The sequence below is a fragment of the Gymnogyps californianus genome, chromosome 3 (genome assembly GCF_018139145.2).
Source record: "Gymnogyps californianus isolate 813 chromosome 3, ASM1813914v2, whole genome shotgun sequence".
Lineage (NCBI taxonomy): Eukaryota > Metazoa > Chordata > Aves > Accipitriformes > Cathartidae > Gymnogyps > Gymnogyps californianus.
Genome location: NC_059473.1, coordinates 27754251 through 27780251, shown reverse-complemented (window position 1 = coordinate 27780251; position 26001 = coordinate 27754251). Strand labels below are relative to the sequence as shown.

At 36.5% G+C, this 26001-nt stretch overlaps 1 protein-coding gene across 2 annotated transcripts in view; it reads right to left on the bottom strand.

Moving 5' to 3' along the window:
- The window catches only part of MTA3 (metastasis associated 1 family member 3), a 142967-nt gene that overhangs the window by 66713 nt on the left and 50253 nt on the right, over window positions 1–26001 (bottom strand). For both annotated transcript variants that reach the window (XM_050893420.1, XM_050893421.1), the window contains 3 exons: window positions 18455–18557; window positions 8290–8389; window positions 3120–3308 (listed from right to left, as the gene is read on the bottom strand). In XM_050893420.1, coding sequence (XP_050749377.1) covers window positions 3120–3308; window positions 8290–8389; window positions 18455–18557 — 392 coding nt within the window. The remainder of the gene's footprint in view (window positions 1–3119; window positions 3309–8289; window positions 8390–18454; window positions 18558–26001) is intronic.

Genomic DNA, 26001 nt, shown 5'->3' with positions numbered 1-26001 from the left:
ACAAGCATAACAGCTGCCTCTTACCGTTAGGAAAATAGTTATATTTGGAGAACATAAAATATTCAGTCTTCTTCCATTCTGCTACCCTGGGATGTGAAGTAATTCAAGTACATCAATTAACTTAAAAAGTTTAGGTTGATTAGGATCCACACAGGTTCTTAAAGACAGCAGAACCTCAACAAATGAGCTCCTATGAAAGCTGATGAGTCAACAGTTGATGAAAATGATTATTCAAAGGCTAGACTGGTAATTTGATAACAAATGAGCTTCTCCTGTCTGTTAAAAAAAAAGGTAAACTCCTTTACACTATTTAATTTATAATAATTGTCTGTCTTAGTAATATTTAATGTTTATAGCTTAATGCTTGAGCTGCACATTGAACGTCAAATAGTGCCAGTTCTTACCAATTGCTGGAAAATCAAATGAACCTGCCCTGTAGAGAACTATCATGCAAGGGCTGCAATTGCAGCTACCATGCCTTGCAAATCCAGGCCAATTCAGAAAAGGTACCTCCTCTGGCATATGACTCCAGCAGGTACTACATAGCCCTTCTGCTTCAGGAGACTGCTACCAACCACTTTCTGCCACGCAACATGACAGTCTTGCCTGTACTGTGGCACCACTGTGTAACTGCTTAGGTTCAAGTTTAATCTCAGGCACCACAGGATCTAATGATAAAATTAGAACTTGTTCGAGTGCCACGTAGGATCTAATTTTATCATTAGACATGGACACTACTACGTGGACACTCGAACAAGTTCGCATTTACACTACCAGTGCATTAGCTTCTTTGTCCATGCTCTTACAACACATGTAAGAGTACTTACTTTTCAATGACTAGCCACTGAAGAGAGAGATGGTAATAGATAAATGTATTCTCATGGAAAATCACTGCTAGAGTGCCACATATTTCTACCCACCTCACCTTGCAGAAACTTTTAATATATCCATGATCTAAATCTTGAAGGACTATTTTAGATGATTACTTAAAACCAAATGTTTGTTTTCAAATCTCTATACTTTTAGAATGCTACATAGCAAGTGAGAACACATAAATTTTACTCTAGAGAAATTAAGATATCCCAAGATTACACAACGATTAATATAACCGAAAGATTTCAAATTACATAGAATTAGATCAAGACTGTGTGCACTAAGCTACCAATACCACATAAATTGATATGTAAAATAGATGTTCTAATGATGTTTTAAAAATGACATGCCACTTTTCCAAAGGTATAAAAAAAAAAAAAAGTGACTAAGGATAGACAACATCCCTGTTCTAACTAAATGAGACTATAATTAATTAGTGCTCCACATCCATTTCTGCTGCACTCTGACTTATCATTAACATGCCCTCAGTAGGCTACGCAACCCTATCTCCAAATCTATGCATGTCTCTCACTTTCGGAGGAGAGCAAGGGAAAATATCTGCGTTTTGGGAAGGAAGATTCAGTGAAAGAGGGAGGGTATCAGGAGTCTACCTGAGATAAAATTTGAACATTTTAAACAGCTTCTAGTAGACTGACTCAAATATCTAGCATTTGAACATTACAAACGCATAAGCAATTCCTGCAACGCATTACTCTACTGTATCACTTTAATGTATGCCTATCAACAGAATTACATGTTACATACCTCAGAAATTATACACAAAATACTACATAAATACCAAAGACAAGGCTTAAGTATACTTGGTCACAAATTGTGTTAGGATTCAACTTGTAAACAGCCACTAAAATCTGCATTATATGCTTTAGGCATTTTGAAAAGCCAAATACTATGTATTAGGAAACATTTATTTAGAAGACAGAGCTACTGAACTATTGTACAATTACAGCTGAGGACCATTTATCTGTTATAACAAGAAATAATAAGGAACTGTAGTTTACATTAAGATTTCAGTTCTAAAACTCTATAAAATATTCTTTTCCAATCATATTTCCTTGAGCTTAACAGAGCTATTTCATCCACGATGCACTTTTCAACTTTATGTGATGAACACAGTGAACATTTTCTCCCTCAAGAATCTCAAAATTAAGCACACAGGTATAATACACCTGTTAAAATGTCAGTTCTTCAGAAAAACAATAGCCTTCCCACCTTCATTCGATTATCTGTTTCACGTCAGAACTGTGAAAGTGAAGGAAAGACAGCTTAGCTCAGTGCCAAGCCTCCTCCCACTGTCCCGCACTCTATCTTGGAAGGACTTCTACACTTCCCCATACAGTACCATTTTCCCCTCACAAAGATTATTAGTAACTTCTGCAAAGAAAAAAAATCTGAGCTTTCAGAGTTAAGCAGAATGAGATTGTTGTGAAAACGTTTCAATTGACTTCAGTCTTAAATAATGGAATTCCTTTGGCTCAAATCCCAACCTTTTCACAAAGCCCAGCCTGAACTTAGTACAACAGAGGAAATCTTTTTCCTTGAAAGAAAGAGGCTCTCCAAGAAATGTGCAAAAAGATTTGCAGACAAATTACTAGCAATTCCAGCAATCAGTGTTAGAATCAATTTCATTTCATTACTCTGCATTAGAATTCAGCAAATTAAAGCTTTGCTGCCCTATAGTCTGATACTTCAGTACCAAAACCAGTATAGTTAGAACATATTGGAAAACATTTCCTTTACTTTTCAGAAGTGCCAAAATACCTAATATGTCAAAATAACTCCCTGTGGTGCAGTTTAAAAGCTATCTGAATATAAATTTCTCTCTGTTAACCGTAGAAGGAAACCTCAGCTTTCCAAAAACACTCAGGGGAGTCAGCCATGTAGCTGCTAATGAATTTCACTAGAAATTGTGGAAAAGTTCTGAAAAGCTGCTGGAACTTTTTCAGATGCTTGTAAAATCCTTGTAAAAATCCTTATCAAAACACATCAGTGTGAGACATCCTACCTGGTATTAAACCATTAAACAGATTATCTTCTGTCAACATCTTTACAAAGAATGGCACCAAACAGGAAAGCGTATTGACTTTCAGCCAGATAAAATATATGTTAATTACATATATCAGCCACACAGATTTCTCCTCTAGCTAATCTTCCAAACCTACAGAAAGCAGTTATGCTCCCCCGTGAGAAAACACAGGAACAGAAAAGTGTACTACTTTCGTACTTACAAAGTCTTGTCGAATGTCATTGAAGTCCTTGCCATACTTTTCCAATGCCTCTTCAAATAAACTAGCTTCTGATGCTGACCACTCTTCCATTTCATCTCTACACAGGACAGGCCCTCCAAGTGGCACTAGCACACTGATGGCACTGCTCAAATCATAGTTGTGTTTATGCAGTGTATCCATTGCATGAAACTAGCAAGGAGAAGGAGAGAATAAAAAAAAGTGTTTAAATAGACAGTAGTCCATTTCAGTTAATGCACATTCAATGTATTATTTTCTATAAGCCATGCAAGAAGCCTCAACTAATGCTAAATTTAGAATCTATCTGGATATCATACATTTTCTGCTGTGGAACATAAGGAAAATAAATTGTTTATTACTTAATTTGGGAAAGGAAATGCCTTAATAAAATGTTTACTAAAAATGACATTAGTTTATTAGTTCCTGCAAATTACTAGCAAACATTTCTAGAGAATCTTTAGTTGGTAGACCGTGGCGTGTATTGACTGAGGGGCCATTTTCAATTAACAGAAGTTCTAAATAGTAGCTAAACAGCTGCCCAGACATGTGTGTGCTCAATATTCTCATTGCTGGGGAAGGAAGCCATTTATTGTTTTCATTATCATCATACGGAAAAACAAGCAAGATTTTTGTCCCTTGCTAAACTCGGTTGTCAGAGATGGGGAAATGGTTAATTGGTTAATTCACTTCCTGTTATAAAAGAGGAAAACAGAAAACAAACAAGTTATAGCATTCTTCACTTTACAGGTAACACTGAACGCTCACATCGCTAACCAAAGATGGGGAATATGAAAAGTAAGCAATTACATCACAAATCCACCCGCAGGGAAAATGAGCAACATACAAGAAGCCTTTCTGACTCAGCATCCCAAAAGACCCCATCACTACAATCTTAAATTGTTGTGCTGAAGGAGGTATTAGAGGTATAAGGCGCAATAATGTGTGTGACTGTGTAACATCAGTCTCCCACCTATTTGCCCCACCACAGCAAAGAGCTGTAACTGTAGCATGCAATCTCTCACACAGCCCTAAACTCATCTTATGAGAGGGGGCACCCGAAACCTTTCAAGGAAGGAACACTCTTGCATTATGTGTCAGTATAACTTACAGAGCAATTCCAGTTGAGCTTGCGCATACATATGTACTGCAAATAATGAATTCTCCTTATCTTTTGCCATCTCCTACGAGTGGCTAAAGTCTTGCTCCAGCTTTCAATATACCTCTTTGAAAGCTACCCAGCACAAGATTCCTGAACTGTTTTGTCTGCAAGAAGTAATGTCACTATTATCCTACAATATATCATTTTACTCATGGTTCAAGCTGAATTCACCAGCCTTGAGAAAAAGCCATTGTTAAAGTGAAGTATTTAATACGGAAATACGTAACTTAATGTCTAAAATCCATAATCTTCAGATTAGAGAATGTAAAATGAAAGCACTGGTTTATTGCTTATCATTCAGGCCTAAAGACTGAACTCTTAGAGTATATGTGTAACCAAGGTTTAAATCTTTGTTTAAATTGCAGCCCTTGTGGAAAAGCAGTACATACCGGCCATTTTCAGAGCAGCTGCTAAATCCGGATCTATTCACTGATACCAGCTTTCTCAAAAATGACAACAGAAGTGAATAAATCAGGGTCTTGCTCTTGCCTTATGTTCATTTTTCCATCTATAATAAACATCTGATTCCATAAAGCTTTTTTTGATATTACTAAAGAAAAGATTCATAATGAACTCTGTGGATGAGTACTGTCTTCACTGAGCTGTTCTGTGACAGAAGGCCACTGACAACTTCCCATGATAACAACTTTTTGCCTTCTGCAGGTTTGTCAGCCCTCACCTGCAATCAAATTCCCACACTGCAGTGAGTAAACTGTGCTAGCAAAAGCAAGAGCAGCCTGAAGACATTACTAGAGCCCAAGACAAAAAGTCTTGGAGTATCTATCTGCTTTACCCAAGGATGAGAGGACTGCAAGAAACAACTAGTGGGTACCTGATACCTAAGGAGCAGGAGGCTGGGAAGACCTGGCATTGCCTCTCCTAAATAGGAACCTGAACGACAGAGGAAGAACCACCCTTCCCTAAGAACTCCTGCCCGGAGCATACCGTCCAGCACAGACAAGGGGTCCCGCTAGAGGAAAGGTATTAGCCACACAGATAGAGGGAACTTCAAGTCCAAATTTAAGCACGTAAAGGAAGAAACTATCCACCAAAAGCTAAGGAAGGGCTGCATGGAGCTGGGAAGAAAGGGAACAACAGGGCATGCAGCAAACAAGCTGTAACACACAGTTCCCAAACCAGCTGCAATTTCAGCAGTCAGTTAAATCAACTCGACTGAACTGCCTCCAACAAAGCGCTCAAACTGGAAACAGAGTATGGCTTCTATAATTCAATAATGTTTTAAGCATGTTTATCTTAGAAGCCACATATATGGAAGGCTAATAAAAATCATTAAAAAGATGTCATTCAAAATGCAAAGGAAAAACCTGTTCAGACTTTTCATTTTGAAGAGACGTCCAAAACCAGATTTACATCCTTACAGTAAAGTAGCACGGGCTCTTCCGAACAAGCCCACCACAAGGAGCCAGTGATTCCATCAACCTGCTTTGCTTTAATGGCTCTCATCGTCAGTGTATGCACTAAGCAATGTTTAGGTATCTGAAACAGGAAGTCTTCCCAGTTTCTTTCTCTTCTCAGAGATCAATTTTCATTATAAAATAAAACACTGCCTCTGAGAAGGCCAGAAATGCAAGTTTCAGTTGGTTGGTTGTCTCAAGTCTTTATCACTGTAAGAAAGAACATTTACTATCATCTAAGGTGGTAAACACACATTGTTTCATGTCCTTCAGTAGGGTTTTCTAAAAGCACTGGTAGTTTCCTGCCTTGTCTCATTACCTTCCCCATGTTTTCAAAATAAGGAAGCCTGAAAGTAGCCCCTCACTTGCTGTTAAGCTGCAAGACCTCCCTAATGTGTACATCCACCCTGAATTTAATCATGTTTATATCCTATGCATTTATTGTAATTTTTTTTTTTAGTATCAGTCTGTTTACAGTCATCTCTAATTGAAACAACTAATTAGGAATACTGGAAAGCCACAGGTGTAGTGTACAGACATCCCATTAATAGCACTTCAGGTGCAAGGGTTATCTGCCTTGCATTAAGAATACAGACAGTATAATTTTCTTCGTGTTATGCACCTACATCCCTTCCAAAGCATAAATGAGATACATCACAAGTTCTGCAAACGTCTGTACTAACTTTAACTGCTGCTCAAAATATGCTCCCAATTAACATGGGAATGTCTGAAACAGTAACTACTATAATGACAAATACGTCTTTTCTTAACTTAGAAGGAAGCACATTGCCAAAGAGCAAAAGAGAAGGGTTTTAAAAAGCTGAGGGGGTAGGAAAATGAGAACAGACACAATAATTAAACCTGGGGTGGCTCCCTCTGGTGCCTCGTTATAAGCTATGCCTTTCATTAAGTGTAATGGAACTTAATGGATCATTTGCAATGGAGAAACATTTATACGGCACTCAAACACTAAATGTATCCCTTTATTAGCAGCAGTGCGCATGTGCTTTCAAACAAGAAGAAATTGCTATAAGGATGAATCTATTCTATTAATCACTGAATACAGTAAGAAGGATGCGCAATGTGTGGGATTTATCAGAAATTCTTAATCCAATGAAATCTTAATAAAATGAAAAATGTTAAACTAAAGAACTATTTTGATGGAAAAAATAAAGCATTTAATGTGAACAGAATTATGTTGGTAAGGTCATATCAGCAAGTGTGAAACTGAAAACTCATTTTGAGTATTACTGAAAACATTGCATTTTGCCACTGCCTTTACTACACTATCATAGTCCAGACTAAATCAGTTTTCTGTTTAATAGCCTTTGAGTACACTGCAAAATGTAAGAAGTTAAATATTTTTCTCATCATACTGACGAATATATTTTATCTGGAATATAAGAACTGCCCTACTGAATCAGACCAGTCATCCATCTAGCCAAGCATGCTGTCTCTGACAGCAGCACCAAGGGATGTTACTTAGAGAAAATATGCAGGTAAGTCTAACCACAGTCTGAGGTCAATTCCCATTTTGTTCACCAGCATCTATAAATATTGGGAATTAGGAATGCTGGATGGTACACCTCTCCCTGTTCTCCTCAGTACCCATTTATGGACCCATGGTCTATAATTTTTCTAAGCCCTTCCTTTAACCCGCTGACATTGTCTGTCCCCACAAAATTTTGTGTAACTAAATTCCAGGGGCGCTCTAGCCATTTTATAAGGCAGTACCTTAACTATTTTAAACTGATTTGTTAGTTTCATCGAGTGTCCTCTAGTTCAAATACTCAAGTATCTGATGAATAGCAGATCTACTTTAGCCTCAACTATCATCTTCATGATTCTGTACACAAATACCTAAAATAATAAACAACTCCTGCTGATGTCTTTAGAAATCTAAACCAAATTTGATTCTACGAAACAGTAAGATTTTTTGTTCTCACATAGTTTTCCTGGCACGCTTTTATTACTGTAGCACATCTTATAATCTCAGCTAATATGAATATACAGAGACAAAACTTGGGTCTGTAACTGATATATTTTAAACTTTTTTCTAAAAGATGCAGGTGCTTACATTACAGTGAATACTTCAACAAACTACGGAAACATTCTAAGGATATCCTAAGTAAAATGTTCTTCAACAAGTTGCTTAGAAAGTCAGATCGCTTATCCTTTAGAAAATTTACTGACACACACATCTAGTAAGTACAAAATATTATCTAAACAATTTTCAGTCAGCTTTATTACCACATACTTTAAATTACACTATTTATCAATTATACTGAATGAATCCCTATACAATGTGTATTATCCACTTTGCTGGGCAAATTATCACATATGAAGATATTATATTTAAATAGATTTCAGCTAAAGTCAAGTGATTTACACTATGATTACAAGGGCAGCACCAATAAGCTTACAGAAAACACACAGGATTATCTACCATACACACACACCTTGCACGCAGGTATCTAAAGGAAAACAGATATCCGGAGGATGGGGACTCTGGAGTAACAGATACTGTTGTATTCACAGATATAAAAAAAAGTTGTAGGGTTTTTAAGAAGCCACCTACCAGTGTGATGTCTCGGGAAGCAGCAGCTGCACTCATGTGTAAACTAGGTTGCCTGACAGAACTACTGCAGTCCAATGCTCGAGCAAACGTGCCAACCGCACTACAACAGAGAAACGGTAGACAGTAAATACACAGAAAGATGTAACCTCTTTTTTATTATCAGACTATGTCACATCTATAAAAGTGTCCTTCTAAAAATAAAAGTCACATACTCTTAAGATTTCAGATCTTTGCTAACAAAGGACAATTTGATAAAGACAAATCACTAAACACTGCAGTAAAAACTCTTGACCTTCTCCCCTAAAAGTAACAACAGCACGGAAACAAAAGATACTCAGAGAATTCTAAATGTACAAACTTTTAGATCCTACTCAGTTTGGGTTTTACAACTGTGACTATCATTTTTAAAATTAAAAAGCCACAACACTGTTTAACAAATTACAATACAATTAAAAAAGGGGGGTTCACCATGTTCCTGTGAGGAAATTAATAACATTTTATTCACTTCAGTAATGCATGTCTTCTACTTCCATTAGTGAGGCAAAGAAAGCATATTAGCTTAGTCTAAGGTACCTCCAAAATCATATTTTTGTCACAGGTTTTAAGTAGTAATGAAATAAATGGATCTCTCAGCCTACTTAAAAGCATTCCAGCATTATTGAAATGGACATGTTTTTCCCAAACCTTTACCTTTTTTTTTTTCACTTTTGTTGACGAATTGTACACAGCTTTTATTATACTTACCAGAGCAACAAAAGATAAGGAATAGAGATGGAGAATTAGTGTGACAGTGACTGTTCTAAACTGCAAACTTTTCTTGGAAGCACATCTATATATCATGCACAGTGAAGGGAAAGATGTGAAAGAGTATTTGACTGGGCTCAGCATGTCATACAGGAAATGAGCAAAGATGCAGCGACACGTGAGAAGAATTATTAATTAATAGAACAGAAGTCGCTCCAGTACCCCGAGTTGCATAATGACTCTTGAGGTGCATTGTGTCACTACGATATTAGAAAAAAAATTATTTGTTGCAGTTACGACATGATGTAAGTCCTTCTAAATTCAAAGACCCAATTACTCACCTAACATTTTTAATACAGTTTAAGCCTCTGGACGAAGGACTGGACCCTCACTCAACAATTACACTCCACACAAGTCGTAAGTGCAGAATTATACCAATGAGGAATGTCACTGACAGAGATCAACACACTGAAAGTGTCACATTACTGTGTACTATAAACCCGATATTCAACAATAAAATAATGTAATGTGCATCAAGAGTTTAACTTGCTAAGGTGTATTATTGATCGTGGAGAAACTGGTAATAACCTCTGCTATTGCAATTTTATCTTGAATCCTGAATGCATGTTTCAGTACTTGCTGCCAAAAACTTGTAACACACAGTTAAGATTCAACAGCAGTGATTCACACTCCAGATATTAACTGCTTAAATTTCTAAAGGTTGTGGAATAAATAAGTTATATTCAAATGTTGTTCCACAACCTTTGGTCCCTCTTTGCAGAGATGGCGAATATGTGACAAGAACACACACACACATTCTATTTTCTTTTTTAAAAAGTTTGGCAGTACATAAAACAGTATTTGTCCACAAATCAGTCCCAAGAATAAGGCTCTATTGTGAACACATTTCCTGATAGTCAGTCAACCCCTTTAAACATGTTGGCATTGAGGAGGGTTGTAACTAAACAGTCTTTCCTGTGATCCTTCTGTCGCTACTGTTCAAACCAGTGAAGCAGCATGCGGCATGACTGTATTTCCCTTCTGCTGCTACCTACTAGCTTCTTATCTTCCTTTTGCATAATTAACACTATTTTCTGTTGACCATATTTCTAAAATAAAATCAGAGTATGCTATGAAATTTACGAAGAATATGTCCTCACAAGTCACTCTCTAACACATCAAGCTGCCTTCCAACTTTTTAGGCTGACTTCAGAGCCCAAGCATATGTGAATTATGTTGCCCAGTATGTAAAGTAAAAATTAAGACACAAGATAAAGTTAGGTTTATCTCAAATAAGTGATAAAGAGGTAAGAACTGATGCACTAGTTGACATTGCTTCCAGTGCTGTACTGAGTAGAGATGATCACAACCGTCAGAGGAATGCTGCGTGGGAGCATGGTGTATGTGAGTGCAAAACAAGAATCACCATGAAATGCAGGCAGTGTGCCATTTTGGGACACACACACAGAGGGGTGTGTGTGCCTGTGGCCATTAACTTCCAGTTCACCTTTCCCTGGAAACTTTTGAAAAACAGTAATTTTTCAGACAACCCAAGTAAGTGTAGGAATTCTAGAGCATTGGGCTATTAAGTAGTAAGTAGTCTCAAAACTTAACGGTGATATACAGTGCTCTGCATAATCTAGCCATGCAATCCAAATCCAAATTCAATATTAATTTTAGAAATCATTGAAATACCTTAATTTTCATGTTTTTTCCATTTAAAATGCAGATATGAGGAACATATTGAAACAAAGGTAAAACATTTCCTTTGTCATTTTTCCTTGCATGATTTTTTTTTCCTAATAATACCACTAAAGAATTATTTTTAAAATGTTAAAAGGAAAAAAATAACTAACTAATGCCTATTTCCAGAAGACAAACTATTGTCTTCACCTACCTGCTACCAAAATAAAACTCAGTATTAAGCCAACGGAGGCTGAACAGTCAGACCCTAACTACTCATTTTTTCTTTTAAACAGACTCTTTAACGTAAATGTTCCATTAAGTTGGTAGAATCCAAAGAATAACTGTAAATATGTAATTGAAACTATATTTAATTCAATAATAACAATAATAAACTCATGTAACCAAAAAAAAATGTGCTCAGTAAGCTAGTCAAATTAGTTATTCAATGAGTAATTAAAGTACTGTGACTTCAAACAGAAACCAACACTCCCCATGCCTCCCAAAATAAGCTAAAGCCAAAAGGCATACAGACAGTGAATTACACAGGTGGCAGAGACGGACAGGAATGATTATCAGCAGAGGGATCACTCTTTGCACAGGCTGGATCAGCAAGCAGGTATAAGAGCTTTAAGGGCTAGACCAAACGATCCAGTGTTACCTTAATTAGGTTTTCCTTGTTTTAATTATCTTAAAGACCAGAACCAAGAATGTTCTCTCAAGGCCTTATAACAGAGATTGCAGCTGACAACTGTACAAACATAAAACAAATCAAGATAATCCAGTGCCAGGGTCTAAGACTATGGAATAAATCCACAAACTCAGCAAAACTCAACAATATCTACGTTCAAAAAAACCTGACAGTGAACTCTCTAGGGATGAAGTAGCTCACCATCATTTTGTTGTGCCTGTGTGCCCTACATTCAGGCAAAACTTCAGATTAGGTATTGAACACAGAAAATGCATTGCTCCAAATTTCTTATAACTCAAGTCTAAGACATTAAAGGAAGTAATTGTTCAAATTTTTGCATAAGATTAGTATTAGTGGCAGCTAATGAAATTATGAAGCAGCAAACCCAAGAGACTATCATAACACATTTCTAAAGATTCAATTGCTCAACAGTAACTAGTTCTGAAAAGGGACATTATTTACCAAAGAAAATCTGGAACCGCTGCGATTATAGATCAGGATAAAAATAGTCACTAGTCTCCCCACCAGCAACAGCAGTCCAGCATCAAATCAGATCCAGAAACTTCTGGATCCAGGCCAGTAACTCTATTTTCTTCTACCTTGCATTCTCAAAAATCTAGCTGAGACAGAGATCCTTTTTAATCCGAGGATATTTATTTTAAAATTGTTCACTTTTATACACTGTTTCTCTGTTTCAGTGATACAAGATGAGTAGTGGGTATACTCTGGACAAATCTGTTTAAAGTGAACTACCTCTGTGCATACACGAATCTGCACATTCACAATCTTCCTCACATATTTGCAAACTAATGAATGAGAACTACGCATCACCTCAGAGTTAAGGTTTTTGAGGAAAATAATTAAGTGGATCTTTGGTGGTTTCCTGCATATTAGGAAAGCTTTTTGTTTTCCTTATTATTACATCAATGTTCCCCTTCACTGAGTTGGAAACAGTCCTAAAAGATGACCTCTTAGACTGCTATCAATAACAGCATTTTACAAACAGCCAATTAATATCTGATTGCTCCTTAAGAGAGTCTCGTGACACTTAAAATCTTGGAAAGAAGAAAAAAAAAAAAATACTTCTTCAGTGGAGATATATGTCACCAGCACAACGCTAATTAAAATTGAAAAATACCCCTGAGATTTTTACTACTGGATAACACAAAATCTGACATAAAGAACATATTCAAAGTAAAATGATGCTGTTCCAGAAGACACATTTTCCTTGCATTTCTAAGCAACTGTCTGTACAGTGCTACGCTTCGTTATTATCACTTCAGATATTTACAGTGCAAAGGGAGATGACATGATAAACATGAAAAGTCACCTGCCACTATTCTTTCCCTGAAAGACTCTCAAAGTTAGGGTAGGGAGCGGCATTATGTGTAATGTCCCCTACGCGCCACAACTAACCTTCAGTTTTGTTACTAAATGAATAGAAATGGAACATACGTGAAATCTTCGTTATTCAACAGAAATAGAATCTGATACATACAAGTAATTTAATTCACAGGACGATTTAAGCGATCATCTGTACGCCACCCTGCAATTTCAGTCACACAGGAGATCTCCAGCCCCCAAAAAGCAGGTCCATGAAAACGCTGCTGCAGAAATTTTTTCTTTACAATACAATAGATCAATATTCATAAAAAAAGATGCAAAAAGAAATTCAGCTACAAGTCTGAATTAGTTGTTTTCAAATGAGTTTGGTCAAGAAGAAACGCAGTAACATAAAATGCACAACGGAATAAACATGTATTGGCCAAGCATGACAGACAGGCAGAAACACAGTATTTTTGATACTCCTAGTAAACTTGATGTGAACATATTTTCCTTTTTATTGCCAAACCATCTGCCTACCATTAGATGCTGTAAGTCACCTTGCTAGCAAACATGTAGTTTTGCGAATGCAGCACTGGCATCAAGATTTTTCACCATCTTTACTGCATAATTTTATGTTGCAATTCTGCCATTAAATTTCATTACCTCTTTAATGAACTCCAATTCCTCTTACTTCTCACCACCTAAAGAGAATCCAGAAGCACACTAAAACTAAAGCTTTCAAACCAGTGACTTTTATGTATTTATTTTCATTGATGAGCTCTGGGAGTCTTGTCTACTGCCACTGACTACACTGAATTATCTTGCAAGAACAGAGTATTACTATTTGAGCACACTTACAAATGTTTTTAGTTATTGTTCTCAGTTGACAAGTGTATTCTTTTCCTCAATATGATGAAAGACACATTGCTAGTTGAAGCTGCATTGTATTCCCTTCCTCACTGTAAGATAAATTCATGTAACAAATACACCTACATATATGATGAGCACTTATAACCCAATCAATAGTAACCAACAGAAAATGAATATCATCACTGTCTTAGAGAAAATGGAAAAGTGGAAACACCACAGGAAGGATCAAGCTCTAATGCAAAAATGACTAACATGTAATTTTCCATTCTTCTGTGATTTTACATCAAAAAATAAGCAGGTATTCAAATGAAGAGAAATATGTTAGCCGGAGGTATGCAATGCCATTTTAATTTCAAAGAAATCAAAGAACAAAATTTAAGTTAGAGATACAATGCTTTAAGGCTATTTTAATTAGTCTTCAAAACTCTGGTTTAGTTGGAAACAGGCTGGGACCACAAATGTCTGGAAAATAACCTGATTTAGAGATATATTCCTTCCAGAAGACTATGCTGATAATGTAGTTACATGAAGCAGAATAAAAGAACTAAGTTGTTAACTGTTTCACTGCATCATAAAGTACATAAATGGAACTAGAATGTACCAAAAAATGTATCGTGTAATGAATTATAGACCAAATTAGCAGATAGAAAGAAAACAAAAAAAAAAATGGGTCAGGTCTACAGCTCTCAGCATCTGTCCAGACTGGAGCTGACAACTCCTACCACATTTGAGTCTGGTCAGGACCATTTTCGACTCCTTGACAACTAAAAAAAAAGGCAGGACTATTATGTTATACACACAATAGGAAAGTTTCTATTTCCTAATACTATGCAACTTGGAACAGAGTTAGAAAGAGAACATTAGATCTCACAAGGAAATGAAGTACTCCTTGTATATTAGGAATGATAGAGCCTGATGATTGGAGAAAACAAGGTGCATCTGTATCAGTGTTTTAGTTCAAATTAGGAATGGAGTTTCAAAGCAACTGCCCCAGCGTCTTTATCTACTGCACTTTAACCAACATCCAAAGGTCTCTCGTAGCATACAAACTGGATTTCTGTTAAGTTAAACAGTAGTTCCACATACTCACAGATATTTAGTCCACAGGACCAGATTACAGTTAGCCTAAAAATAAAAGTGCTCAAAAAGCGCATAGCGTGGATGCTAGGTCCTCAACACCAAACATTTCAATTCTACAAATCCACTTCTACCATATTGTACTATTTGCTAACGTGGACAGATCTAACCTGCTGTTGCAGCTTCTCAGAGTCCTTGTGCTGGTTTTGGCTGGGGTAGAGTTAATTTTCTTCACAGTAGCTAGTATGGGGCTATGTTCTGGATTTGTGCTGGAAACAGGGTTGATAATTCAGGGATGTTTTCGTTATTGCTGAGCAGTGCTTACACAGAGTCGAGGCGTCTTCTGCTTCTCACACCACCCCACCAGCGAGGAGGCTGGGGGTGCACAAGAAGTTGGGAGGGGACACAGCTGGGACAGCTGACCCCAACTGACCAAAGGGATATTCCATACCATAGGACATCATGCTCAGCATATAAAGCTGGGGGAAGAAGAAGGAAGGGGGGATGTTTGGAGCGATGCCGTTTGTCTTCCCAAGTAACTGTTACGTGTGATGGAGCCCTGCTTTCCTGGAGATGGCTGAACACCTGCCTGCCGATGGGAAGTAGTGAATGAATTCCTTGTTTTGCTTTCCTTGCATGAGTGGCTTTTGCTTTACCAATTAAACTGTCTTTATCTCAACCCACAAGTTTTACTTGTTTTCAATTCTCCTCCTCATCCCATGGGATGGGGGGGCGGGGAGGAGTGAGTGAGCGGCTGCGTGGTGCTAGTTGCTGGCTGGGGTTAAACCACGACAGTCCTGTTCTTTGAAGCTAGTAGACACAGAAGAACTGTTCCAATATATATGACAGAACAAAAATTGGTTGATGAAGCTGTATCTTACTTGAATGGTGTAGAAAATGGTGTTGGAATTCTCATTGCCAGAGTATAAATGACAGTGCGTTACCCAAAAAAACAACTCAAAATCAGAATACACTAGTCTGATGCCACAAGCTTCTCCTAACAGATGCTTTTGCTAGTTCAAGCAAGAGCCCTTGTCCAAGTTATGCTTCAGTAGTAGCGATAAGGTACTGTCAAGATTTGTAAATCCACACAGTCAAGCAAGACTACTTAGAGAGCTCAAGGTTAAGGATCTTCCTGCTCAAGTACTCTTATGCTTTTTTCAAAATCTCCATAGATTTTTCTGGCACTGCTACCTCCAATTTCTGGACAGGATAGGCATATTCTTCTACCTTTATATCCAGAAAATTATTGCATACTAGGGCTTAGTGACAGGCCCAGACTGACGAAGCATATAAAGGTAGAAAAAAGGCCTCTCGTTCCTGAGACAGTAAACAAACCTTGTAAGACTGGGAAAATCTACATGTCCGAGGCCAAGTATAAGTGTTCTTCCAAATGGGCAACACAAATAGAAAAAGAGAGTATTTAAACACCTTCTGAAGAACCACCAAAGCCTGCTTATGTGACTGAAAAAGCTAAAGCCTATATGGATAAAGGCAACTCTTCCTTCAACCCAAGCAGACTGAAAAAACTGAGAAGAAATACTCAATGCCTTTGATGCAGCATGTAAAAAGGATCATGTGCAAATGCTTTTAAAATTTCAAATACAGATAGCATACGCACACTTAACCAAAATCACATCTAGGAAAGCATTTAAGAAAAAGTTGTTCTTGTCAGAATTTCAAATTTGCAAAACTAAACATAAGCAGAGAAATACCATTCTCACTGGAAACCCAGCAGGCACAGCCAATGCCCAGTGAACTGCAGTTAGGCCACAGCAGAGGTATCTTCTGAGTCTGTAAGCACAGTTTACTAGATCATAATACCAACTCCACTGTTACTCAAGCAGCTTTTAATGGTCCAGTATAACGAAAGCTTTTACCTGCAAGCACACAACATACTGAATTTAAAGCTGCCACAATCATCAGAGAACTGTTTCTCCAGAAACTGGTGAAAATCTGTCTCAGAAGCACTTAATGCAACAGAAATGTGATCTTGCAGCCTGTGAATACAAGTATACAGGCGCTTGGAAATAGTTTCTGTCAGTTCAAAAGCAGCTTACAAAGATGAATGGAGTTTTGTGGAAGAACATCAATAAAGTGGTACCTGAATAACATCTCATTACAGATGCTCATTAGTGACTGCCTAGCACAAGATCCTGGATAGCTGCAATTAGTCAGCTATAACCAAGACCCATTCCCGCCATAACAGAAACCTTCTTTAGAGAAATTTGTCAACTTCTAAACAAATGCAGTCTTGGTCAGAGCACAGCATTGCACAGGATGTCTTAAATAAGGGGAAGAAGAGAGAAGAATGCTTTTCTCTAAAAATCTCATTTATTCTCTGTCACTTCCCAGTAGACTGCTTACTGGTACACTCCTCTGGGAACATTTTCAGCTTCACAGTATACTACTTCAGCTCCCCAGAGTGGCTGCAAAATGGGGAGCGGAGGGATGCGAAGGCACTCTTCAAAAACGCATGTAATCTTCACGCAGATGGTTTTTTAGGGCACCCCATAACAGTCTGCCCATACATGTCCAGTTGTTATATTGCTGGTGATAGAAGTAGTTCTGTTTTCTGGGTTCTGTTCTATGGAGCATCTACCAGTCATTGTGATCTTCTGAACAGATGTATGTTAAAACCTATACCCCGCTGGCTTGCTTGGAAATTCAACAGGGGCAGGAGATTTTTACCACTGTATATAAAGGACACAGCATTACAAAGTGAGGGAGAAAGAAGAAACCCAGGTGGATCAGCATCTGAACTGTAAAACAATAAATCAGCAACCCATTTCACCATACATATAAGATGGAAAATATAAAGCAACTTCTCTATTTCCTTCCTGAAATGCTTTCTTCAAAAGGGAGAAAGAATAAAGAACAAAAACTGGAAACAATGTAAAAGAATTATTTGCCTAAGAAGATTTGAGACCATGCTCTGCAATCAGATTACAGAAAATACAGGAGATGGAGTGATTCAGGATAAAATCCCTATATTAGCTGTGATTAACAGTTCTCTGCCATCATTAGAACAGTACCTTTGTACTATATTTGTAAGCATGAATTACAGGACAGGCAAAACATGCTGTATCTTATGAGTGTAGAGTTGTCCTTCAGTAATAAGTCTATAGAGTTTTGGAAGTTGTTTTTTAAAGTAGAGAAATAATTTTTAAAGGTATTTATGAATTCCAAGGGCTTTGATGTTCCTCTCATAAATCTGCATAATCATATGTTAATTTATAAAATTGAACCGACCAGATTTTTTTCACTAATGAAATCCATCACTTCAAAACTTTTATTTCAACATTCATCCAAAATAATTGCACTGTGTATTATTCAGCTTATATGCAAATTGGGCAAGTTCTGTATCCATTCCATTTGTTAACATTTTCTTTATTTCTACTCTTAACTTTTATTTGACACTACGGAATTCCAAGTACTATAATACAAAACTGAAATATTAGCACTGAAATCCTGTTTCATTTACTCTGAGGGGAAAACAGACTGATGTCTACATTTAAAGTATCAAATTCTACTATAACCTGAAAACAGGGAGTGTAGCATTATTCCAAAACTCATTCTCTTTTTCTCTCTTCTGTATTGGTAGCGTCAATAAATATGCAGAATGTTATGGTCTGATTTTCTCTTTTAGCTAATTGTGGGAAAGAGAAGGGCTCACAAAATGGCAAACAAGTTGAGTAACACGATATAGGGGAATAAATAGTCAGTAGGAAAAGGAAAAGGAATTTTTTTTTTATTAGAGGATTTTAATCTTACCGTGCTACAACTAAAAACTGGTCAATCTGACGGTCAGTAAGGGGGCTATCTGGATCCCATACTTTTACTTCCAGCTTTGCCTGTTCTCTGTCATCTAATTCTCCTGTCAAAAGGTAGATGGGACAAAACACTTATTACTCACAATGTTTTTCTCTGTGTATTTCTTGTACTATGTTTAAAAGAGACATTGTACATTTTTAAATACACACACACAGTACTTAACAATCAGCAGTTATCCATTTAAATACCATAATGCAGCATCAGTAAAATAAATATCTTCCCTTAACATCAGCATTTCAATTTAAGGAGGCATTCTTAGGAGGCGTAGTATCAAAGAACTTCAATAAAATGTGATCATAAACTTGAAACCATAACCTAAGTAACCAGCGTTTTTTTTAAATTGCTTCTCTACTATATAAAAGTTACTGTTTCACTTGGGCCATATTAAAATTAATTTTACACTTAACCAGCTTTAGCAATTAAATTCTATCCAATTTGTACTCTATGCCCCCAAAACAAAAATCATTATGAAAAATGCTGTCTACTACATTACTTTTTTCACCTCTTGCTCTCAGCCACTACATTATCTGTATTGTTAACACAAATCATACTATTAAAATTGCTGTGTACGTTGACTAGTTATGTTCTCTTATGAAATAATATGTAAGGCTACAGCACAAGAAAGTTACTATATACTACCTCATCATTTCCAAACTCCATTTGTTTGAACAGCAATTTGTCTACATGCACGTGGCCGAAACAATGGTGGTGGTTTCCAAAATTTAATTTGCCCCGTATTCACTGTTAAAAGAGTATGGCATTTATACTGCTTGGAAGAACAGTGAAGCGTGAAGATGCTACGATGATTCACATTCATACGGAAGCTTAAACCTTGGCTTGACTACTACACCAATAACTTCTACTGCAAAATGAGAACGGCTGATTAAGTAGGCACAACTACTAGTATGCGAAGATTTACCTGTGGGATGCGGCCACAACAGATGACAACAGCAAAGTTAAAATCATTGTCTTTCCTTCGTATTTTAGAATACGAGCATGTTCTTCCTTCAGTGAACATGTGAAAAACTCCCAATGTTTAGTTGGCTGCCAGTACTTGTCTCTAACTTTTATGAGCTACTACAAGAATAAACACCTGTTCTCAAATACAGCCATTCCATTTCCTTTGAAAATCTAGGCTGTGTAGGTACATCTCTGAGCACACAGAAGATCACTTTAGTCTGTGCTATTTCTTATGACTTAATGAAAACAGCCAGTCTAAACATGCACAGTATCATCAAGACATGAAATAACCTGTACACTTAAGAGTCTGGAAGCAGACTGCAAACCAAGCACTGGCTCTTCTGAAATCTGATCATATATGGCAAGTTTCTCTAGCACATTCATTCTGGAAGGAAATGAAAATGTGGTATATATTTATCCCTACCAAATACACAAGTCAGAACTGCACCATGCTGTCTGGCTAATGTTTCAGGAACAAATTTCACAGTCATATTCTCAGAAAAACACAGTAAATTTCTTCTGATACGAAGGCAATAAAGAATTGCCTGCCTAATGGGACTTCTGCTTCTGTTTAAGCTAATTCACATCCAGTACTGGAGACAAATTGTTAATTTCTGGCAATCTTGGGTAGGATTTTAGGTCTATAAACTTATTCAATGGACTACACACCTGTCAATATAATCATTTTTTCCATCTGTGACAGACACATTGTGGGTGATGTTCTACATTTTATAAATAATCTCCGAGCACTTCATTTCAATCTGTTAATATATAGTTTTTAAATATCTTTAATGTTAGTTAACTGTTTCAGGACATCATATCCTGGAGATCATAACAATACTCAGGCAGGGTATACTCCTCACAAAGAGAAAACATCATACAAGCACAGCATGAGTATTCAACCACAACGTGTCACTCTCCTGAATCAAGTTTGCAAAAAGATTTTAAAAATTGCAATACTACACATCTTACTTCAATTAGAGGTAATTAAACAATTGCTACTACAAAATGTTGTTATAACTCTTGATAAAGGTAAATCTGAAATACTGTCAAACAGTATTTTGTAGTGGCAGTAGACATAAATAGGATACGAGCAACAGAATATCTATACCAAAAGAATCCAAACACATATAATATAATATTTGCAATAGTAAATATTACTGCAACAATGGTAGACACAGAGGTTTCCAGAAGATACGTGGTCTCTGCCAAACCACACTTACAAAAAACGCTTCATTCCTCATTTTCCACTTAAATGGCAGGATATTATCACTTAAACAGGAAGAAAAGTAACCTAAACAGATGAAATCATGGAGGCAGTCAAGTGGCGCTGTAGAAATCTTTGAAAAGTTGATTTCAGGAATAAAAATTTTGTTTACTTCCTTTGAATGTACTGAAAGAATCCATATAGGAGGATCACATAAGATAAACAGGTCTTCTTTCCACAGGTCTGTTTTCAAAATAGTAATTATAAAAACCCCTCTGTTTTCCTTGAGCTGTCTGTCCTTAGTTAATCATGCCTGCACCTTACACTACAGGATTTTTAACGTGGCAGACCCCTTTAAAACTAAGACGCAATTTCTCTGTTAATACCTCTACACTTATCTTTTATATTGTTGAATTTGACACAGAACTATAAGAAATTCAAACTGAACAGGTATCAACGTTGCCATAGTATCAGTTCCTTATATTGCAAATTCCAGGACACAAACAGAATGGGGGAGTTTAACTTTTAACATTTTCAGTGTTGCATCTGAGAAGGTTCTCAGGTTCTGTTTTACAAGTGTTACCTTCCCTCACCACCACCAACATACCAATTACAGCTTCTGAGAAGTGCTAGGCTATTTTTCTGAATGGCTGGTATGACATACCAGTGTATCCAATTTATTTTGAATGCTGCTTATAATTTTATCATAGCCAATCTAATCCTGAAGATTAATTTTACTGGAAAACATTAGTAGATGGCCAGAAATGCTTGTTTTTCTCCTCATCAATCATTCAATGCCTTACTTCTCATGGTTCTCTTCTAATAAAAAGCAAAATGTTATTTTCTTCTTAACAACAACAAAAAAATTAAGTTCTGCATTTCAGTTAGTCATTTTAAACAGAGGAAAGCATGATATGCCCCCCCAGAAGACAATTTTAAGAAAAATTTTACAAAACAGAAGTAAATCAAATGCACCTTTTAAATGAATGCAATTAAGATGAACTGCAAGAAATTAAAGATCTACTTAGTCTTTTAGACTTCACTTCCTGCAGATAAATACCCCCAACGTAATTAGTACATTAGATTCAGCATGATTCTATGTTCTTCTTACAACATATCAAACTAAAAGAAAATAACTTGCAATATGAACTATGAACATTTTCTTAAGAGTGCAAGTCTTTTAATTTTACAGATATACAACAATGCTGCAATATTGTATCCTTTTAAGAAACTGAAATATGAAATCTAGAAAAGTTGGATTTTTTAAAAAATGGTTTTCAGGAGAACAATGACAATTCCACTTTTAATTACAAACAGCTGATGAGGTTTCTGACTGAAAAATAGCCAGGAGGACAGTTTTTAGAGACGCCACTTGTCAGGTACAGTGTCTCCTTTTTGTATTTTGCACAATTTGCACTATTTTTCAAAATATCTTTTTATTCTCCTTTTCAACAAGTAATTTAGCAGTCACTTCAATCCAAACATATAAACTAAACACCTGCAGTGCTCAGCTTTCTGAGTGAATCCATCTTTCATGATACGCAAAACAGAGGTATCAGCTTCTGGATCCTTAATCACATGGGACAGAAAATCTGTAGTTGTGATTTTTTGGTCATAGTAAGAAGGCAGACATATCCATGGACAGCAGCTGGACAACAGACCCATAGTTTGTACCACAGAGTTCCTCCTACTATGGAAATTCATTCAGGGCTTGATACAATCTCTTGAAATCAGCCAGGAGTTTTGACTCATGCATTAATTACCCACAGTCACTAGAAACCTAAGCACATAAACATGAAGGCCTGTGTAGATGTTTATATTCTTAAAGCTTGACACATATCTAAGAAGTAAATTCAGTGTCTTAATCTTTGTGCTTCAGTTCTATACCTGTGAAACAGGAGTATCTCTTAGCTACATTGCAAGGCTGCAGAAGAGAGATATTTGTCAGTTCTTATCTTCCCTTAGTCCAGTTCAGCATGCAACACAATGAAATTTCTGTTATTGAAATACAGGATCAGATTTAGTAGATACAGCATTTAGCAGATTTTTGTCGGAACTGTTGGGCAGTGCACTAACTGCAGGTAATCCTAAACGTCTTTTTGAACTTAGCTTCATGTGCTATGTCACATGGTAAAAATAGGCAACTAATCACTGAAAAAGAGGTTTCAATTCATGAACCACCTTCTCATGCTGCTATTTAGATGGCTTGTCTGCAAACTTTTTCTCTAACTTACAGATGAGAAAAATAGCATCACACTGGATTTTCTCATACTGTCTAGCTATGAACAAAGTTCCAGACATTAAGCCTGTCTCAAGTAAAATCTGAGCTTTCTCCTTCAATGAAAAGTTCACTAGTTCCCCTCTAAAACACTCAGCATATTCATTCTGCATAAAATGAACTATACATTCACACACAGAGGTTAATTATCACAAAACATCACACAGCTTTTGACAAACAACTGATGGGGGGGGCACGTACAGCTTAACTGAGAAAGCTGGTTACAAAATGTCTTAGTAACTGCCACTGGGAAAGTAAGTTTTACGTGAGGTATAGGAGGAAAGACATCTTTCAGATGGATGTACAAACTTTATCTACTGACACTTAATGAGTTCAACTCTGCATAAACTGAATTCATGGTAAACCACAGCTGACTGTTGGTCTTAACTAACAGAAATTACAACCTTTCTCACTATAAAAGCTGTGCAGACATAGAATTATTACTTTTTTTTTTTTTTTTAAATGATTTGTGATTCTCGCCAGTACTGATAATCAAAAATCATCCAGGAAAAAAAGCTCAAAAACTTACACTCAACTCTGCAAAAAATAAAACTGAATTATGTGCAAATAACTTCTCTGATTAAAGTAACATGAGAAAGCTTCGATTATTTTAAAAGTGTAGGCAAAAGGCAAATTATCTGTTTACCTTTCAATTGCAGAACAATTCCCCCCACTTAGCTTGCCTAACAGATGTATATCCAAGATTTCAATTAGTCATTCAGATAATGAGTTGTACATTTACACAAATCTTATGGTAAAACTCAATTTATGAACATAACACATGTATGAAGACTAGAAATGAAAAACAGACTATATAAAGACTACATGTATAGAAACTACAAATGAAAGATACCAGGTGATACAAGCCCATTATTTGTCTACAGGAACTGCTACTGAGCGTTTTCTAAGCCAATAAAACATGCATAGCCCAATTGCCTCCTATCCTCTAGAGCTCTAGCGTATAAAAAAAAATTCAGTCATTTTTCACTTGAAAAATCCCTTTCAAATTAAACTGCCTCCAACTCCAAATGACCTTAGAGCTCTCTCAGTGGTCAGCCTTGCAGTGCTTATAAATCAACCACTGATGATCAACAGACAAGACCTCGCAAAGCACTCAAAAGAGCTTTAATTCATCATGTTCTAAATTCCTAGAAATAGACAGAATTACAATTGGGCTCAGAATAAACTAAACTGTAACCACGCAGTAATGACAAACTTCTCCATAATGCTGCATCAAGAATGGCTGGCTTATGGGAATGTCCAGTACTGGAAGAAAGGAACAAATAAGGTTGCCTCTTTCCCCAAACCCTGCAGAACAGTATGCAAAAGGAACTTCCACAGATCGGAGAACATGGAGGCATAATGTCCTAAAATCACACCGTTCCTCACTTTATAGTCTTTACATTAAATCACATTTAGGTAGAATCCCCACTGTCACTGAAATGAAATAATAAAAAGTCAGCCCTTTCATTTTAGCTTTTTATGGCAAATCTAAAGGCAATGACCTAAATTAATATATTGCATAAAACTACAAAGTCACCTTCAGTTCAAAGGCAAGTATTCAACCAGTGAAAAGATACCTGAAATTCACCTTTATTTTGGAATTAGCTTCTTGTACTCCTTTGATATCTATGAATAAACCTGAACAATGTGACTTGCACCAAGATTCCCCACCACTCACCCCCATTTTAGATGATGTTTTGGTTGGCAGACACTGTACAGTGGTCTAGCACCTATTCCAATCTGAATACTGAAAGATTGCAATGGTTCATCTGAATTCCTAAAATAACATATGAGGTAATACAGTTTTCAGGAAAGCATAGTGAAAATGATTCTGTGTATAAATAATAACAGTACCATACTACATATAAATATGAACAATACTTAAAATACTTGTTTTGGAAAGAGGGATACCACGATGCATAGATATTGTATTCTTAAAAAAAAAAAAACCACTAAATTAAAATGAAATCTCTGGTCCTGCAACTTTTTTTAAAAATAAACTCAATGTTATGAATATGCAAATTCCCTGTGACTATAGTATTCTAAAGATAAATAGGACTATTCATTTGCATAAATTTAAACATATAATTTCGAAAAGAATTTTTTCTTTAGGATAAAATGTATTTTGACTTATTCAAGTGTAAAAAACACATTTCATCTGCATCTGATATTTGTTTTTCATTTTCTACAGAATAACTTAAAAAGAAAAATCAGACTTACAGGAAAACAGCAAAGGAAACAAACATCTGAACTTACAATAAGTCCATTTAGGCAAAGTTACTGAGGTAGAAAAAACCAGCGAAGTCAATTAAACCCTAAGATTTTGCTGCTTGAAAGGTGATTTGAGTGCTCACTGCGATACATCAGTTGGGATAATAAGCACATACACAGCATACAATAAATAACTGTACCCTTCGTAAGACTGTCCAAATACTAAATGAGTTCTGTCAAGTAGTCAATCTCAGCCAAGGCTCTACAGCTATTCTTAATAAAGAAATCTTTCCAACAGCAATCACGCACGACCTTCCACACCAACAACACAGCACAGACCATTCATATTGCACTGCAACCAGAAGGCAAAAGAGAAGACAGGTACTTTAACCATTTCCTTTAAGTTGTTGAAAAATAGGTTCATAACTAACAAAAGAAAAAGAATGAGAACAGATGCCTAAGTCTCCTCAAGAAGCTAAAGACAGCAGGAAATCATGGCTCTCTTGTTATGAAGACTAAAACTCCAACTGACTTCTCTTCAAGCATAAAGCAAACTTGAGAAAGGTAGAGCTGCTTTTACAATTCAGGGCAGGGACGGGGAAAAAAATACCACTCCAACAATCCCCAAGCAGAACAACCCGCATAACTCACCTCAACTGTTGAACAGTTTTTATAAGATCTGATTGCTAAACAGCACAATTTCCAACTCTTCTAATTTATCATTTGACTGTTAAAGTAGAAGTTGTGAATGATCTGAGAATTGAAGCCCAGAAATTTCCATTACCACATTGCATAAGAATTGTATTTATAAGTATAGTAAGTATATAA